At 49.0% G+C, this 17,906-nt stretch overlaps 1 protein-coding gene across 5 annotated transcripts in view; it reads left to right on the top strand.

Annotated features, from left to right (window-relative positions):
- The first annotated feature begins 492 nt into the window (after nucleotides 1–492).
- RAP1GDS1 (Rap1 GTPase-GDP dissociation stimulator 1) overlaps nucleotides 493–17,906 on the top strand; it is a 115,070-nt gene continuing 97,656 nt past the window's right edge. The window contains exon 1 of one of the 5 annotated variants that reach the window (XM_077300828.1): nucleotides 493–855. In XM_077300828.1, the coding sequence (XP_077156943.1) occupies nucleotides 852–855 (4 nt within the window). In that variant the 5' untranslated portion in view covers nucleotides 493–851. Of the gene's footprint in view, nucleotides 856–1,399; nucleotides 1,559–17,906 lie in introns of those variants that run through there. The other 4 variants (XM_077300826.1, XM_077300827.1, XM_077300829.1 and 1 more) reach the window with 4 other exon arrangements.

Genomic DNA, 17,906 nt, shown 5'->3' with positions numbered 1-17,906 from the left:
TGCCCAGGCCTCTGCAAAGGCGACGGCCGCATGGAGGTCTTGCCGACGAGGCCCCAGCACGCCGCTCTTCTTCTCCCCCCGCCCGCCCAGAAGAGGGGGCCGTGGGGGGGGGAGAGGAGGCGCCAACCCTCCTCGAGGGACCCCCGTCTCTCTCTCTCTCTCTCTAATGGCCAGGCCCGCCGCCTCCCTCCCCGCGCTGCCCAAGGGCGCCTCCCTGCCCTCCGCCCGCCTGGGCCGTCTCGGGCCTTTGTGTTCCCAGCCGAGGAGGGCCCGGCCCGGATGTCCTCCGTGCCACGGCGCTGCCTCGGAGAAGCCAAGCCGGTAGCGAGAGCGGAAAGCCGGAGAGCGCCGAGAACTCGGCCGCCTCTCTTCCTCCTCCTCCTCCTGCTGCTGCTGCTGCTGCTTTTGCGCGCACACGACCCGGCTCAGTCGCCCTCCTCCTCCTCCTCCTCCGGGGGCTGCCCGCTATTGCGCGGGCACGAGCGTGCCTCCACCTTCTCTGGCCCGGCGTCGGCGGCGCGCGCGCGCGCTCACGCACACAACACACACACACACACACACACTTCCAGGCACGGTGCTCGCTGGCTCGCGCGCGGAGGCTCCCCGTGCCTCCCTCCTTCCTTCCCTCCCAGCCTTGCAGCCACCCACCCACCCTTGCTAGCCTGCCTGCCTGCCTGCCTGTGCGCCCCGGCTGTCAAGCAGCTGCAGCCGGCCCCGGGCTCCCTTCTGTCCCTCGCTGGCCCCGGGGGAGGCGGAGAAAGCCCAGCAAGGCGGAAGGAACAGCGGGCGCTCGTCACCCTCCTCCTGCTGCTGCCGCCGCTGCTCCTTCCTCCCATCCTGTCGGCTGAGCCATGGGTAAGTCGCCCCGGTCCTCCTTGGCCGCGCGCCCCCCCCCCTCGCGGCTCACCTCCACGCGGCCATGGAGCGGGGGGAGGAAGGGGCCAGCCCCGCTCGCGCGTGTCTCGGCGCCCCTCGCCCCTGGCCGCCCCTGCCCCCTCTCGGCTGCCCTGCCTCCTGGAGGAGGAAGCCCACTTCAGGCAACTTCCTCATCAGGGCATCCCTCCGCGCCCTGCCCTTGCCACCTTTTCCTTTCACTGGGGATGGAGCTCAGGGGTGGGGGTGGGGGTGGGGGCTTAGTTCATATTGCTAGGAAGAGGTTTTTTGGGTCCCCCCCCCCAGCCTCCCAATAAGGATGTGGATTTTATTTAATTTGGGGGGGGGCAAGAATAACAGTATGGTGATCTGGAGTGATTGCCCTGCAAAGGTGGAGAAAAAGGCAGAGGCCGGTGGGTGGCATTTTTCGGGCACTCCTTTGAGATGGTCGAAAGGTCCTGTGGAGTTCGGTTCTTGTGCACGCCGTTGAGGTGCGCTTGCAAGTCCAAAGGTGCCCCTAACCAGAAGGACATCCGTCCACAATCCCAATAGGCTTTCTCTTGCACCCGGTGCCAAGTTGCAGCTCTTGGGATGGCTCTAATGAATCTGGCGTGTTAGCAAAATTGGACAGCTCACTTGATTAAAACGAAACCTCGAATAATTGGACTTCAGCGTATTTGAATAGGCAAGTTTTGTTTCCTTATTATCGGAGAGGTCAGTGCGGGTTGTTTTGTGTGAGTTTGTTTCTGTGTGTGTTTGCCAGTGTGGTAATATTTAATGATCCTGTTCTATCCCCTCAAATATCTACAGTCTTGCTCTGTATACTTTAATCAGAGTACTGATCAGAACTTTGTTGGGAATCCACAAGAACAAAAAAAAAAACCCTGCATTCGTCTTGGAGGTAGTTGGATAGTAACTCAGTTTTTCCACAACCTGGCTCTCCAAAGTGCTGATTCTGTTAAACTTCCTTGGAATGATTTGCTAGCTGAGGACATTTGCTGCTGCATATGACTCCGGCTTGTTTTCAGACTGCAACCTCCACACCCCCCCCCCCCCATACATGCACAAAAGAAAACAGCAAATTACGTTGCATCAACTTCTGTACACAGAAAAGTAAAAACCAATTGAGAAGGGTGTCTTTTGAAGTGCACTAATTCCAGAAATGTTTACTCACCCATGCATTACTTACCTGGGTCATTTGTGACATGCTGATGGCTTGAAAAATAAAGAGGAGGGGTGAGAACCAAGTAGACTGTTCCGTTTTGTTTTGTTTTTTTATCCCTGTCTGGGTGCGTAGAGGTGATTATTGCTTGCCATGGAATACTGATTGCTTACATGTTTGTTTTAACTGCTGTTCCGTGATAGCAGCGAACAGTTTCTTGGCAGCTTGTATTTGCATGCTTGAACCTGGAGCAGTGTGATCAAGTATTGGGTGCTAGGCCAGTTCTGCCAGCAGACAGGCGTGACTGGGAAGTAATCCAAGCCAAGAGGTGGTTCACAAGGATATGGAGTCTGCAGAAGCTTGGAGGGGCGACAGAGTTTGGTGTGAAGCACAGTGATGGGCTTGCCTGCTGCTGCCTTTTCCTGCTTCTTTTTCTGGGGCCTGTTAAAAGGTTGGGACTGGGACAGGAAAGCTAAATTGGTCTCAGGCAGTGCAGCAGATCACTCAGAATCTGGGGAGGTTGGGGCAAACGTGATTTTGGTGTGTCATTGAGCCCCCCCCCCCACCTACATTGCAGCAGATTCTTGACCCATCCAGCGATGATGCTAGCAAATGGTGATGCCATTGACTGCCATCCACACTGGAGGTTCAGGATGTCCACTGAGTACTTCCAGAGTCTGTCTACAATTGCATCTGATACAGCTCATAGCAATCAGAACCCTTATTCCCTCTGGGGACATTTAAGGCAGTGCCCTTAAATGTGATCCTCTGGGATTTAGCTCAATATTTCCCAGTCTTCTCCAAACCAGTGAGCCGGCAGTGTAAACATGATCTGTTCGCTGGACCCGAAGCTTTTAAGCCTATGTAGTGATGGAGTCATCATGCATCTAGTGGGGCACGCATTCTGCATCCCCAGTTCAGAGCATCCAAAGAGACTACTCTCTCCGAACATGACCAACATGATTTCAGGAATCTATTCCAACTGGAGTTCTGGTGCATCATAATAGATTGATTCTGCTGCTCCCCAAACTTGGCATAGCGGGACCACTTTGTTCCACTAATCCTTCAGATAAACTTTTGAAAGTGAGTCAAGATCCTGGTTTGCCTTGCTGGGCAGCCATCGTTGCTGAAACTCTCTATCAAATAGCACATAGGGCTAACTAAAGTCTTTTCAGCCTCGTGGTGAGATCCTTTGTTGTTATATTTTCAAGATTATATCATGCTTGCTAAAGGTCTTTATTCCAGTTGTTTCTGAAATTTCTAGCTTTCAAATGCCGGGCCCTCATCATCCCCTTCTTTTTCTTTTCTTGTTATATGCTCACACGTCTTTTTAAATTTAGCATTGCAGTTTTGGCCAAGTTTTCTAGGTGCCAATTCTCTTGATTAAACTGTTACATTCAGTTATAGTTGCTAATGTAAGTGCTATTATTGTTGCAGTCCACTTGTATGTTATGTAGAAACACAGTTCCATGTACTGTTGACGTTTCATGTAAACCGCCCTGAGCCTCAGGGGAGGGCGGTATATAAATATGATAAATAAATAACTAATAAATTTAAAATCAAAAGAGGACATGCTTTCAAAAATTGTGTAGAGTCGCTTGGATTGAAGTGCAGTACTCAGTTACCTGCAGCAATTATTCTATTATTATTATTATTATTATTATTATTATTATTATTATTATTATTATTATTAGATTTATTTCCCGCCACTCCCTTGCGGCTCGTGGCGGGTAAAAGTATCCCAAAATCCCCATTAAAACCCCATTAAAACAATAGTAACGTTACACTGAAATAAGTGCAGGATTGCAAGCTTGGATTGTAAACTTTTGGGCAAATAGGGTCTTCACTTGATAAAAATCAGAGAGGTACTGCATGAATTAGAGGCAGATATATCGGAGATAAATTGCAGCATGAATATTCATAGAATCCTAGAGTTGGAAGGAGTCGTGCAGGCCATCTAGTCCAACCCCCTGCTCTACGCAGGATCAGCCTACAGCATCCAGGATAAATATCTGTCCAGCCACTGCTTGAAGACTGCCAGTGAGGGGGAGCTCACCACCTCCTTAGGCAGCCAATTCCACTGCTCAACTACTTTGACAGTGAAAATGTATTGCCTGATATCTAGCCGATATCGTTCTCTACGAGTTCAAACCCATTACTCCGGGTCCTATCCTCTGCTGCCATTCTCTTTGTTTATTAAAATATATTCTGCCTTTCCTGTTGGTTCAAGGCAGTGTATTATAATAGTTGAGACATCCCCAGCTAAAGACAAAAGATCAAACAAACTCCGAATCTCTCCCCCACACATACGCACACTTAAAAGATGCCTCCTATTCAAAGCGCCTCAAATGCTCTGGCAAGCAAGCAGTCCTTTAAGAGCCTCCAGAACAGTGGTCCCCAACCCCCGGTCCAGGGACCGGTGCCGGTCCGTAGATCAGTGGGTACCGGGCCGTGGCTCCTCATCCTCCTCCCCAGCAGCTGCCTCAGGGGGCTGCCCTGCCACTCTGCTGCCAGTTCACCTTTGGTGCTCTCCAGCAGCCTCCATGGCTGGGGCTCCTCCTTGGCGTGGCACTGCACAACTGCGCTGGCAGAAAAGCAAGTGGAGCAGGGGCTTGGGCGGCAGCAAAAGACTACCCCCCTCCCACAGCAAAAGACTACCCCCCTCCCAGGCCTCAGCAAAATTGTCAAGTGTTGACTGGTCCCCGGTGATAAAAAGGTTGGGGACCACTGCTCCAGAAGATCTCCAGGGATGGCCCCTCTTACCTCTTCAGGGAGCCCATTCCATAGAGCTAGAGCCATGATGGAAAAGCCTTGGGCTCTGGTCAATACCAGATGGACTACCCTGAGTGGTGGGATAGCCAGCAGATGTCTGCCTCATGGCCATATTTGGCTCACAGGGAAATATGGAAAGAGATGCCCCTTCAAATAGATGGGTCTTAGGTCATGAAGGGCGTTGAAGGTCATAACCAGCACCTTGATTTAAAATTGGAAGCAGACTGGCTGCCAATGAAGCTCTCAGCAGCCAGACCCTGTCAGTAGTTAAATTGCTGCATTTTAGACCAGCTGTAGTTTCAGGGATGTCTTCAAGGTCAGCCCCATACAGAACATGTTGCAGTAATCCAAATGTGAGATTTTGGAAGCATGGATCAGCATAGCAAAATCAGCTGAGCCTAGGTCATGAGAAAGATGGTGAATCAGATGTAGCTGACAGAAGGCATTCCTGGCCACCATGCCAACCTGTTCTTCAAACACCAAGGCAGGGATTATGGGTATCCTTAGGCTCCTAACTTGCTCTGAAAAGGCTAACGCTACTCCATCTAGGACAAGTCAGTCCAGTTCCTCTGGCATATCAGCCTCCCCAACCCACATTGCATCTATCTTGTCTGGATTCAGCCTCAGTTTGTTCTGCTCTAGCCACCTGACCGGAGGCTCAAAGCCCTGGTTCAGAAACAAGGCAGATGCATCAGGAGTCTTGAATAATGTAAAATATAGAGCTGGTATATTGAGCTGCATATTGATGACACCCAACTTCAGGGTTCCGAACAAGATCACTCAGCAGTCTTTATATATGTATTTAAGATGTGAGTGAGACAATAGACCATTGTAGCACCCCACAAGGCTAATTCCACCCAAGTTGATTCTGCATCTCCAGATAGAAAAGAATGAAACAACAAAGGGTTAAATCCTAAATATCAATCGCGTATGCAAATGAGTGGGGAAGAGTGATGTGGTCAGCTGTATCAAAGACCACGGAAAGATCCAACAGTATCAACAAAGAAGATTGTCGCCTATCCAACTTGAGACAAAAATCATCCCCTAATGCAGCTAAAGCCATCTCAGTACCGAATCCAGGCCTGAAGCCAGATTGAAAAGGGTCAAGGGCAGGAAACCCTGAGTACAATCTGAGAGATAACTCCATCCTAATTTTATAAAACAAAATAGCGCTTCTTTCTCACTCCCGTCTTTCCTTTTCCTGCATGATTTTAGCAGAAAGACATTGCGCGTAACATGGGAGGTATGAAATATATTATGTTTTCCCTCAAGAGATTGTAATATTTCAGCTGGGAATGCTGGAGAAATCAATGCTTATTGCCTATTGTGATGAGCTGAAAACTGGCTATCCAATGTTCAGACCTCCCGAGCCATTGGCTGTGCTGCTGTGATGTCATGCACTATTCCTGGCCATTAGCAGCTGCTAAAAGAAAAGGTTCTAGAATGCTGCGCAATTGTGGTGAGGAAGGAAGTGGAAGGTCTGTTTGGCTGGGACAAGAACATCCAGTAGGACATAAAACCAAGAGGGCCTCAGTGGCTTTTTCAGATCGGAGATGGCTGGTGAGGTGACAGGAGAATCCAGAATATGGAGATGCGAACAACAATGAGACCGTGAACCAGACTGAACAGCTAGAGAAATGGAGTACTGGAGTACTGTGTGCAGTTCTGGAGGCCTCACTTCAAGAAGGACATAGATAAAATTGAAAGGATACAGAGGAGAGCGACGAGGATGATCTGGGACCAAGGGAACAAGCCCTATGAAGATAGGTTGAGGGACTTGGGAATGTTCAGCCTGGAGAAAAGGAGGTTGAGAGGGGACATGATAGCCCTCTTTAAGTATTTGAAAGGTTGTCACTTGGACGAAGGCAGGATGCTGTTCCCATTGGCTGTAGAGGAGAGGACGCGCAGTAATGGGTTTAAACTACAAGTACAATGATATAGGCTAGATATCAGGAAAACGTTTTCACAGTCAGAGTAGTTCAGCAGTGGAATAGGCTGCCTAAGGAGGTGGTGAGCTCCCCCTCACTGGCAGTCTTCAAGCAAAGGTTGGATAAACACTTTTCTTGGATGCTTTAGGATGCTTAGGGCTGATCCTGCGTTGAGCAGGGGGTTGGACTAGGTGGCCTGTATGGCCCCTTCCAATTCTGTGATTCTGTAGGCATGGGGTAGATGGGGAGCAATAACCTGAATGAAAGATCTGGAGAGGAGACACAGAACTGCTGGGAAAAAAGGTAAAGAAAGCTGAGAAAGCACGGAGGGGGAGAAGAGGCAAGAAAAAGGCTTCACAGGGATCTAGTAGCAAGTAAGGCTGTATGATGAAGTAGGGAAATAGTTTTGTTATAAGAACTTTGTAATATTGTTAGGCAAACCTTTCTCAGCATTTTTTACCGCTGAGAAACCCCTGAAAGATTCTTCAGGCTTTGAGAAACCCCAGAAATGGCACAATTGTGCAGAATATGGTTGGGAAGCATAGCTGTGTACATGCCCACCTGGGGCCCCTCCCCTTCCCACCTCCTCCAGGCCCAACGTTGGCCATTTTGGGAGGGGGTGGTGTCAGCATGACCAACATGACCAATAAATATTTAACAAATTTAAAATAGATATTAAAAAATTAATTAACTCCAACCCATTTAGGAAACTCCTCCAGGGCTGTCAAGAAGCCCCAGGATTTCATGAAAGATGTCTAGAGAGGGCTCTGTAGTCTGGGCTCATTCTGGTGCAGCATGTTAATTATATTTGCATGTAGTTTATAGGATTTTGCTATATGAGGTTAGTGGGTAAAGGGTGAGCATGGGAACAGGTCCTACAGGCCGCTGTTTAATTGGCTTACTGTTATTCTACCAATGTTTCTGCTGCAAATCAGAAGATTAAAATAAAAACTTGAGAAATTCAGGTGGGTCGCCACATTAGTCTGAGGCAATAGAATAAAGTTTGAGCCCAGTGGCCGCTTTAAGACCGACAACATTTAATTCTGGCTATGTGCTGCCTTGGCGATCACCAAAGCTGGAGGCAGCGCAGAGGGGAGGAGTAGCGGTGGTGCGCCAGCCAGCACCTGCATGCAGGAACAGAGCTATGCACCTGTGTGCAGCTGCCAGCTGGCACACTGCCACCTCCACACTGTGGCACTGGCCGCCTCAGACTTCGGTGATCACCGAGGCAGCCGAACCATGCCAAAGCGCTCACCCCTAGAATTAAACTTTGTTGGTCTTAAAGGTGCCATTGGTCTTAAATTTTGTTCTAAAACTTGAGAGAGTCTGCTTAGATGTGTTTGTTTCTCCAAGACACCCAGTTTTGCAAATCACCGATCCTCTCTTTTTTGGGGGAAATGTTCTAATAACTTTCTCTTCAGTTCTAACAAATGTGATGATTGTCTGCATTCCGTGTTACTCTTCCTGTCTGCTCTTTATAGGATTTATTTTTTGTATTTTCTATCAGTTGGAGAGCCTGAGGAATAATGTATTAAGGGTGGGTTCTCTTTCCCCCTGGTACTCTATGTTCTTTGTGAGCTCCTACTCTCTTGCTAAACTATGTTAAAAGAATCAAGCATTTGCTTCTGTGAGCGCTAAATTGCCAAAACCTGTTTTATGATTAAATGTTTTGGATGTTCTTCACGCAAGAGGGTCAAGTCTGCAGTAGTGTTTCATACAGAGCTTGTACAATTCATATTCTAATAACATGATTTGTGTAGTTATTAGATGTCTGTAGGACCGTGTAGGTGCTGTACTGTTGTAATAGCTTCGCTGTCATGTCCCTGAAGTAAATTATTTAAAGAAACTTTGTGGGAGAAATGCAATCTTTTCCCCCATCTATAATTTTTGTTCTTTCAGGTTGTGCATTACAAAATGTTCAACTGTAGTTTACTGAAATGGCTTCAGGAGACCAGGAAGAGAAATTTCTGTTCAGGCTGTGTGAGACTTGCATGATCTCATGGGCTAGGCCTTTTAAAATGGACTGGTAGCTTTCGGAAATTCCTTTGTAAGGCTCTCTTAGATACAATTAAGACCCAGGGCTACACTGCACTTGATAATCATCCTGTGTTTAACAATCTCTTCATTCTTGGCCAGACATCTTGTTAAACTCACTGTTGTTTTTTTTTTAAGAAATTGCCATCTTGATTTAAATGTTCTAATATATACTAAATCATGTGTAAATTTCCAGTGCCTTGAATAGTAGCGATAAAAAACAATACATTTAATTATTACAACACTTAAAAGTCTTGCCGGCTCATAATGATGATGTATATATAGCAGTTTTTATATTTATTAATAAAAACATTTACAGGCCAAATTTCCCCAATGAATAGGCCCAAGCTGGTTTGCAGAAGCCAGCAGGATAACAGCACATTAAAATGTTCCGCAGTGCTATTCTGCTCATAGTCTGACACAGGTATGCTCGGTGGGGCTTCTCCAAGGAAAGTGTTCCCAAGATTTGCTCTGCAAACTAGTTAACATGTGCCATCACAACTGCGAATCTGGCATTGACAATATTACTTAGTATAGTACTTATCATTCCCCTTGTTGCAGATCAGGGCCGGTATCGTCATACCCTTAGTCTTGGGCTAGGGCCCAAGTCTTCTGGTGGGACCTATTGCTATTGATCCCCACCCATGCGTCTAGCTGCCCAGTGTCACTGGGGGAAGGCCTGTCATGCCCAGAGGTGATGCTGCTGGTGGCCTTGGCAGCAGTATTCCCAGCTGCCTGTATCAGCCAGTGCTTTGTGGAAAAGGGTTTGCACATGGTACATGCAACTGGGCATGGGCAGTGGGAGGGGGTTGCAAAATAAAAAAGGGTGCACAGATAAGAGTGGGGCACATAGATAGGGAGTGGAAATATGAGGAGTGTCTAGGGGTTTTCTTACAGAGTTACAGAGAGAAGTATGTCCCATCTATTTGGTATTCATTAAGGACTGTAATGTGTCCCTATCTCTAATAAGAACAGGGGAGGAGCTACAATAGCTCAGTATTTCCAACTAAAGGGACTCAGTATTTCCAACTAAAGGTGATGTCAGGGACCTCTGAAAATCTGTAGAGCTACCAGTCTGAATAGACAATACAGGTCTTGATTGACTGATGGTCTTATTCAGTATAAGGCAGTTCAGTGTGCTTGTTAATGAAGAACCATCCTCAATCAGACCCGTGGTTCATTTAGTCTAGCATCTCATTTCACACTGGGTCCAACAGAGCCAGCTAAAAAAACACAGTTCCCCTTACATTAGCATTTGGAGTTTTACTGCCTCTAAATGACCCATTATGCACGGGGGTTTTAGCGCACATTCGGGGTGGAATGGCGGCGACTAAAATCACGGATAACGCACGGAGCTGGCTGCAACCGGCTGCAGCTTCGGTGCATGCCGCCGAAAAAGCCGCGTCAGTGAAACGCGGAAGAAAGCGCAGCTTCCGGGTGAGCGGGGCGCAACCAGAAGCGGCGCCCGGATCGGCGCGTGCATAATCGGTTACTCTGGGTTTTGCCGCCGTCGCGCCCCGCCCCGTGCATAACCGGTATGCGTCGCGTCTTCCCCCTCCGCGTTTTCCACGTGACCCGAAATCGCCGTTTCGGCGGCCGTGCATAATGGGCCAATGTGGAGGTTCTTTGTAATCACCAAGACTAGTAGCCATTAATCATATTTGACTCCTAAGAGATGCACATCTAAATGAACCTTCATTCTTTGCTCAAATTATGTGACCTTTGTTGAAGGAGAAAGAGCTGGTTCTTCAGGGGGTACCTAATACACTTTGATTCATACATGACCTCGAATTTTTGAGTCAATGTAGATCTGAATTGTGTGGTCACCTGAAGATGATTCATACTCACTTCAGGTAACTATCCACAATTCTGACAGGGCTGAACTTTCTGGATATGAAATGCAGTGGATGCTTGATTTGTATCTAGCCTTCCATTTAACATATGCATTCACTCTTATTATTCAGTGCCTTTTACATGCTACAGTTCCTTGCAGAAGTGTCGTCCCCCCCCCCGACTCCACTGAATGCTTTAAAATCATCTGTCATACCTCCTTGCAGATTATTTCCTTTGGGCTATGAGATGAAAGGCAGAATGATAGTCAAATCATTAGAAAAGGATGCTTGAGCCATGAATTTCCATCCAAGTGGACAGAAGTAATTGGTTGCTACCAGCTTCCTAAAGCAGAAGCATTCAAAGAGATGTTCAGTGCCAATCTCACACCCCAATTCTAAATGCATTTAGTTGGCAGTTAAGGCATTCCTTTCAAACAGGGTCCCAGCCAACCTAGGATCCGAGCCAACAATACTTAATCAATATACCAATATATCTTATTTTTAATTCTGTCCCATTTTACCAGGAAAAGAAAATCTCAGCATAGTTTGCAGTAAGAAATGAACACTCCAACAAGGCCTGCCTGTAAAATATAGTACAATGAAAATGCAGCAATAGAACAACTATAGTGAACAATGGTTAAAATTAGAAAGGAGCAGAATTTGTGGCAGGGTATGAGTCACCGCTCACTTCTTCAGATACAGCTGGAATGGGAGTCTCAACTATCCAAAGCATGTGAGATTTCAGATGCTGAATTACATTAGCAGGCAAATGACAATGGCAGGTGTGATTCTCAGAGGAGGAGTAGGCATGGAGAAATCAGCTTTGATAATGAGACAGAAAACCTAGATCACAATCCAGTCCTGGTGGACTATACATAGTAGGGTGCGTAAGATGAGCCAGAGACTCAGGGCCCTATAATCTCTTCTTCACAAAGAAGGCGTTTGTGTAGAGAAGGTAGGAAGCCAATCCAGAGAACATGTGGTTTTATTGTGAGCTGGTTCAGATGTTATTTTGCCCTTGAGATTCCGCCCAGGCTGAGAAGATGAGAGATCCTTGGGCAGTTTCTGTTTCTTTGTCAACTACATCTGTGTGATGAGGTTACTCAAGCATAAACCAAGTGTGTTCAAGTGATCTGGTTTTGGCATTCTTAGGCCCACTGTTTTTATTGTGGGAAAGAATCCCCCAAAGAACCAAGGGGTTATGTATAGACGAGGGATACTAGAGTGGAGAAATCAGCATTGATGACGAGACAGGAAAAGTAGGTCTGGAGGCCATCTTTTTTTGATATCTACCACGGTTGTAGATATATTGATTAAATGTCAAGTTAAAACAAGGAAACTGTATGTTTAATGAAAAAGAGTGGGCTGGAAAATTCACTGAGAAAAGCATTAAAAATGTTGTCACCTATCAGCCAGAACATGTCAGCTAGAGAGAACTGTTGACCGGCCTGCTGTGATGTCATAGCATTCTTGAGATCAGAACTCCAGTTTCTTGAGTATTGGACATACAAATTGTAGGCCCTTGTGGCAAAGTGGAAGAGTTCCAGGGTGAGGGAAGAGTAAAGTGCTCACAGCAAATACTGCCTGACTGTCACCAAGATCCCGAGAGAAGAAGAGCTTGGTGGAAAACCTTTTAAAAACAACTTCAGTGGAAAGCACTTTGCATAGTCTGTTCCCCCGGCTTTGTAATAGCAGGGATAGGAATAGAATAAGAAGATGGAATGCTGGCAGGGCAAAATGGAGGAGAGGAGAATGACGTCACTCATTTTGGGGTCCCTGTTGGGAGGAAGCATGAGGTATAAATGAGGTAAATAAGTGAAGTAAATGGTAGTTAGGAGAGACAGCACTGCAACCATACTGGCTGAGCTAAATGAAAACAGAGGTCGGCTGGGGAGGAGAATCCTAGCCACTTAATTCAGGGGACATGTTCTGTTCATCAAGAAACTATCAGGACCATCTGCCTGTGTAAACTGTTTGAGGCTTGACTGAGATCTGGAATGAAGATTTATTTATTTCCTGTATTCCCTGTTGAATCTAGCAAAAGGTCTGACTCTGCAAGCTGCAAAGGGATTGCAGACAGCTTGAGCTAAATTTTCGCTGTTGTGGAGTACTTTATGATGCTTACTCTCCTCTCCCTACCCTTTTTTTGCCAGCAGTTTATCTTGGAATTTTACTTTGCTTCTCTTACAAAATATATATATAAGGGATTATGTACATTTTTATATGAACAGGAAATTATGTATCTAATGGACTAGATTGGATTTCTAAGGCTGATTCTTTTTCGTGTATTAGATGCTGTATTATCTAGATTTCCTTTTTATAATGTAGCAACAGTGGGCATTCCTAGAAAAGCTAATTGAAAATGTATCTGACAAAATAGTGGAGGGTTGTATTCAGGTCCAACCCAGGGTTTTCCTTGGGTAAACCCCAGGCTAACATAATCATGTTGGAGACTGAGTGGCATCAGCCCTGGTCAGTGCTTGGATATGAATCTACTAAGGCAGGGGTAGTCAACCTGTGGTCCTCCAGATGTTCATGGACTGCAATTCCCATGAGCCCCTGCCAGCGAAAGCTGGCAGGGGCTCATGGAAATTGTAGACCATGAACATCTGGAGGACCACAGGTTGACTACCCCTGCTCCAGACTACAGAGATCCTCTGGAGGAACCGGCACCCTTGGAGGCTGGACTCCTTTGCATTAACAGCTGTGTCTCCTCACCTGGATGCTTTGGGCCAGGGGTGGTCAACCTGTGGTCCTTCAGATGTCCATGGACTACAATTCCCATGAGCCCCTGCCAGCAAATGCTGGCAGGGGCTCATAGGAATTGTAGACCATGAACATCTGGAGGACCACAGGTGGACTACCCCTGCACTAAGGAAGTCTAGGGTTGCAACACAGGCAATGGTCTTCCTCTAGTGATCGCCGCTTGCCTTGAAATCCCCAAGAGCCTGGCATAAGCTGGCTGCAGTTTGACAGCCAAACAAGCAAGCAAAAACCCTGGAAGGAGATTTGCAATTAGAAGTAGTCGTTGCTTTGGATATGGCCTTGGAATGAGTACAGTAAATCACCGGCGACTGTTACAAAAAGGGAAGAATAGAGATGCTTCATATCCTGCACACGTTATATAATGGAGGCCTGTGTCTGTCGGCAGTAAATAAGACCCAAGAGAAGATCAAATTAAATGAGAAGAAAACAGATGATGGGGGGAGATAATATTTATTAAAGAGAGCAACAAGAATGAATAGAATCTAATTCCTTCAGAATGGGCTTCCTAGCGATATACCATCTCTGGAGATTTTTTTTGGGGGGGGGGGTTTCCAAGGCGGAACCATTTAAAATGGCCCCTGGAAGTTGACCTGTTATGTTGATTCTGTTGCTGTTTGCTTATGTACATCTTCAGAGAATCTGTATGGGGTAGTTAATAGAGCACTGGACCAGGAAAACCTATTTCCAAAGGAATATTCAGCCATGAAGCTAAGTAAGTGGATCTAGTTTTGAAAAGGCAAGTGGTTAAATGTATGCAGCCAGAGGTCTTCATGGGATTTAAAAGAAAAGCTAGATCATAACATTTGTTTAAAAGCTACACACCTAAAACATTCTAAATCAATTACCACCATTAACGTTTAACAACAGACATATATGTGATCATATAGTTTTTAAAATGAAGTTATATAAGAGTATTCTGACCTACTTGGAAGGTTAAGAAGAAGTCTAAATCCATACTTTCTTCTACATTTGATAATTTATACTAGGTTTAGAAAGGAATAAATCTGCATAGGATTGCACTGTTAATCTCTGACAGAATCAATTTATTCTTGCATGGCTGTCGGGAACCCGCTTGCTAACTGAAAAAACAGGGTGCCCCTTGAAGAAAACGTCACGCCAGGCCGGGTGGACGATACAACAGGAACAAGCTTTATTTCAGCAACGTGGAGTCCGCTGGTATGGAGTAAGAGCTTCCACCGAACTCCAGGTGGAAGCTCTCTTTTATACAAAACCCACCTCCTTTGGCTGTATTGCCCCACCCAGTACTTCCGGAGGGAACATGCTGATACAATCATGACTCATGCACATATGCGAGGTTTTCCGGGGTTCCCGATGGCCCATTTTCCTGGAACAAAGGGCCATCTCCGGGCCCTTGTCAAAAGGTGGAGGGGGACATTGAGGTTCTTTAGCGGCCATTGCCACCTCAACGATCGGGTGGGGCGCCCAGCTGCCGGCTTGCCTGTGATCACCATGCCCTACCTCCGTGATCGCGGGCGCCTCTGATGGCGGGGTTCAGTCTGGTTCCCAAGCCACCAAGGATCGAACCACGACATTCTGCCCCCCCAAAGGTCCATTCTCCAACCCCCCGGGACGGCCAGGATACCGCTTGTGGAAACGTTCAGTGAGTCGGGGCGCAAGGACGTCCGCTGCCCAGACCCATTCCCGGTCCCCCAAAGCGAAGTCCTTCCATTCCACGAGGTACTGCAACTTCCCCCTGTGGAGTCTAGAGTCCAGGATATCCGCCACCTCGTGGTGCTCCCCCCCCGGCAGGACCTCGGGCGCTGGCGGGGAAAACACGGGGTGCCAAACGTCACCGTCCGGAGTTTTTTTTAGAAGGCTCACGTGAAAAACGGGATGGATGTGCCGGAGGTTCTTGGGGAGCTTGAGCTTGACCGAAACTTCGTTGATCGGGGCCAAGACCTCGAAAGGCCCCAAAAACCGAGGGCCTAGCTTCTTGCTGGGCAAATTCAACCGGAGGTTCCGGGTGGAAAGGTAAACTCGATCCCCCGGTCGGATCTCCTCAGCTGGTTGTCTCTTCCGGTCGGCGTCCTCTTTCTGCGCTGCCTTGACTTTGTGGAGCTGCTCCTGCAGCGACTTCCAGCAGCTCCCGGCACGCTTCCCCCACTCGCGAAGGTCGGCCGATTCCCGGGCGGGGACCTCTCCAAGCTCCGGGAAGTGTCTCAGGTCTGTCCCGTAGACGACGGCAAAAGGCGACATCTCCGTGCTGCTGTGGTCTGCGTTGTTGTACGCGAACTCGGCCAGGGGGAGCAGGGGCACCCAGGTGTCTTGATGATAGGAACCGAAACACCGCAAGTACTGCTCCAGTACTTGATTAACCCGCTCGGTCTGCCCGTCCGTCTGGGGGTGGTAAGCGGAGCTCAGCCCTTGCTCGATGTCTAACAGGCGCAGGAAAGCTTGCCAAAACCGGGACACGAATTGTGAGCCCCGATCGGAAATCACCTTGTCCGGCAGCCCGTGCAGTCGGAACACGTGATCCAGGAACATCCGAGCCAACTGTGAAGCACTGGGGACACTGGCGCAAGGAATGAAGTGGGCCTGTTTGGAAAATAGATCTACCACCACCCAGATCACCGTTTTCCCCTTGCTGGGAGGCAAGTCTGTTATAAAGTCCATGGAGATCACTGACCACGGCCGGGTCGGGACCTCGAGCGGGTGCAGCAGCCCTTTCGGCTTGCCAACCCCCGGCTTGCAGGTCAGGCAGACAGGACAACCACTGACGTAAGCTTTTGTGTCCCGCCGCAGACTGGGCCACCAAAACCGCCGCCGGGCCAACTTCCAGGATTTTACGAAACCGAAGTGCCCGGCGGTCTTAGCATCGTGGCAGAGGCTGAGGGCTTCCCGTCGTAGCCCTTCCGGGACGTAGACAGCCTCCCCCCTCCGCCAGAGACCGGAGTCCAAAATCAAAGAGTCCCGGAGCTCAGCCAGCTCCTCGTCTGTCCCGTAGGCTGCCACTAGGCGGTCTCGGAGCGGGGCGGTCACCGGGTCGGGCTCCCATTCCCCCCGGGCCCGACGCCTAGTGACGACCCCCCGTCCCAGCTGCTCCTCACCGAACACAGACCTGGTGCAGGGAGCGTACCCCTCCCCATGATGCGGCAGCCGGGAGAGGGCGTCCGCGAGGAAATTCTCTTTGCCGGGGATGTGACCCAGCTTGAAATTGTACCGCGAAAAGAACTCCGCCCACCTCATCTGCTTGGCGTTCAGGGATCGCGGTTGCCGGAGCGCCTCCAGATTCTTGTGATCTGTCCAGACCTCGAACGGCTCCTCTGTTTCCTCCAGCCAATGCCGCCATTCGGTGAGGGCGAACTTAATCGCAAACGCCTCCTTCTCCCAGGTAGACCAGTTCCGCTCCGTTTCGGCGAATTTTCGTGAGAGGTAGGCCGCCGGCCTCAGCTGTCCCGCCTGGTCTCGCTGCAGGAGAACCGCCCCGGCTGCTGCGTCGCTGGCGTCGACTTGTACCACCATCGGCTGGGTTGGGTCGACGTGCAGTAGCGTGGGCTCAGACGCGAAAGCTTGCTTGAGGGCCAGGAACGCTGCCTCCGATTTCTCATTCCAGCCGAGCGCTGCGCTGGGCCGCGTGGCGCGAGGACCTCTCCCCTTGGTACCTAGCAAGTCCGTGAGGGGAGCCACTACGGAGGAGTATCTGGGGATGAAGCCTCTAAAAAAATTAGCAAACCCCAGGAAGCTTTGTAGCTGTTTCCGGGTGCGGGGCCTTTCCCAGTCCAGCACCGCCTGCACCTTCTCGGGGTCCATAGCTATGCCCTGGGCTGAGATGCGGTAGCCCAAATAGTCCAGGGAGGGACGGTGGAATTCGCACTTAGCCAGCTTCACGTATAGGTGGTTTGCCAGCAGGCGCTTTAACACCTCCCTCACCAGGGTCACGTGCTCTTGGGGATCTTGGCTGTAGATCAGGACGTCATCCAAATAAACAACCACCCCCTGAAACAGAAGGTCCTGCAACACCTCATTAATTAGACTCATGAAAACCCCAGGTGCCCCGCTTAAACCGAACGGCATCACTTTAAATTCGAATTGTCCCAATTGACAGTTAAACGCCGTTTTCCACTCATCCCCCTCCCGGATGCGTACCCGGTAGTACGCCTCCCTTAGGTCCAGCTTAGTGAACAGAGTCCCTTTGCCCAGCCGGGCCAGCAAATCCGGGATCAGCGGGAGGGGGTAAGCGTTCCCCGCTGCGATGGCGTTGAGGCCCCGGTAGTCCTGGCACAGCCGTCGGGACCCATCCTTTTTCCGGACGAACAAGACTGGAGCTCCCATGGGACTGGAAGCGGGCCGGATGAAACCTCGGGCCAGATTTTTTTCCAAAAACTCCCGGAGGTCCTTGAGCTCACCCTCACTCATTTTGTAGATGCGCCCTTTGGGCAGTACCGCCCCCTCTGGGATGTTGATAGCGCAGTCCGTGCGGCGGTGTGGGGGTAGCTCGTCCGCTTCCCGCTCGCTGAAAACGGCTGCGAGGTCTCGGTACTCTGGCGGGACCTCGGGCTCTGGTTTCTCCTGCTGCGC

Source organism: Paroedura picta, chromosome 10, assembly GCF_049243985.1.
Source record: "Paroedura picta isolate Pp20150507F chromosome 10, Ppicta_v3.0, whole genome shotgun sequence".
NCBI classification, from domain to species: Eukaryota; Metazoa; Chordata; class Lepidosauria; order Squamata; family Gekkonidae; genus Paroedura; species Paroedura picta.
The sequence above is the reverse complement of the archived record's forward strand: the minus strand, read 5'-3'. Positions and strand labels throughout refer to the sequence as shown.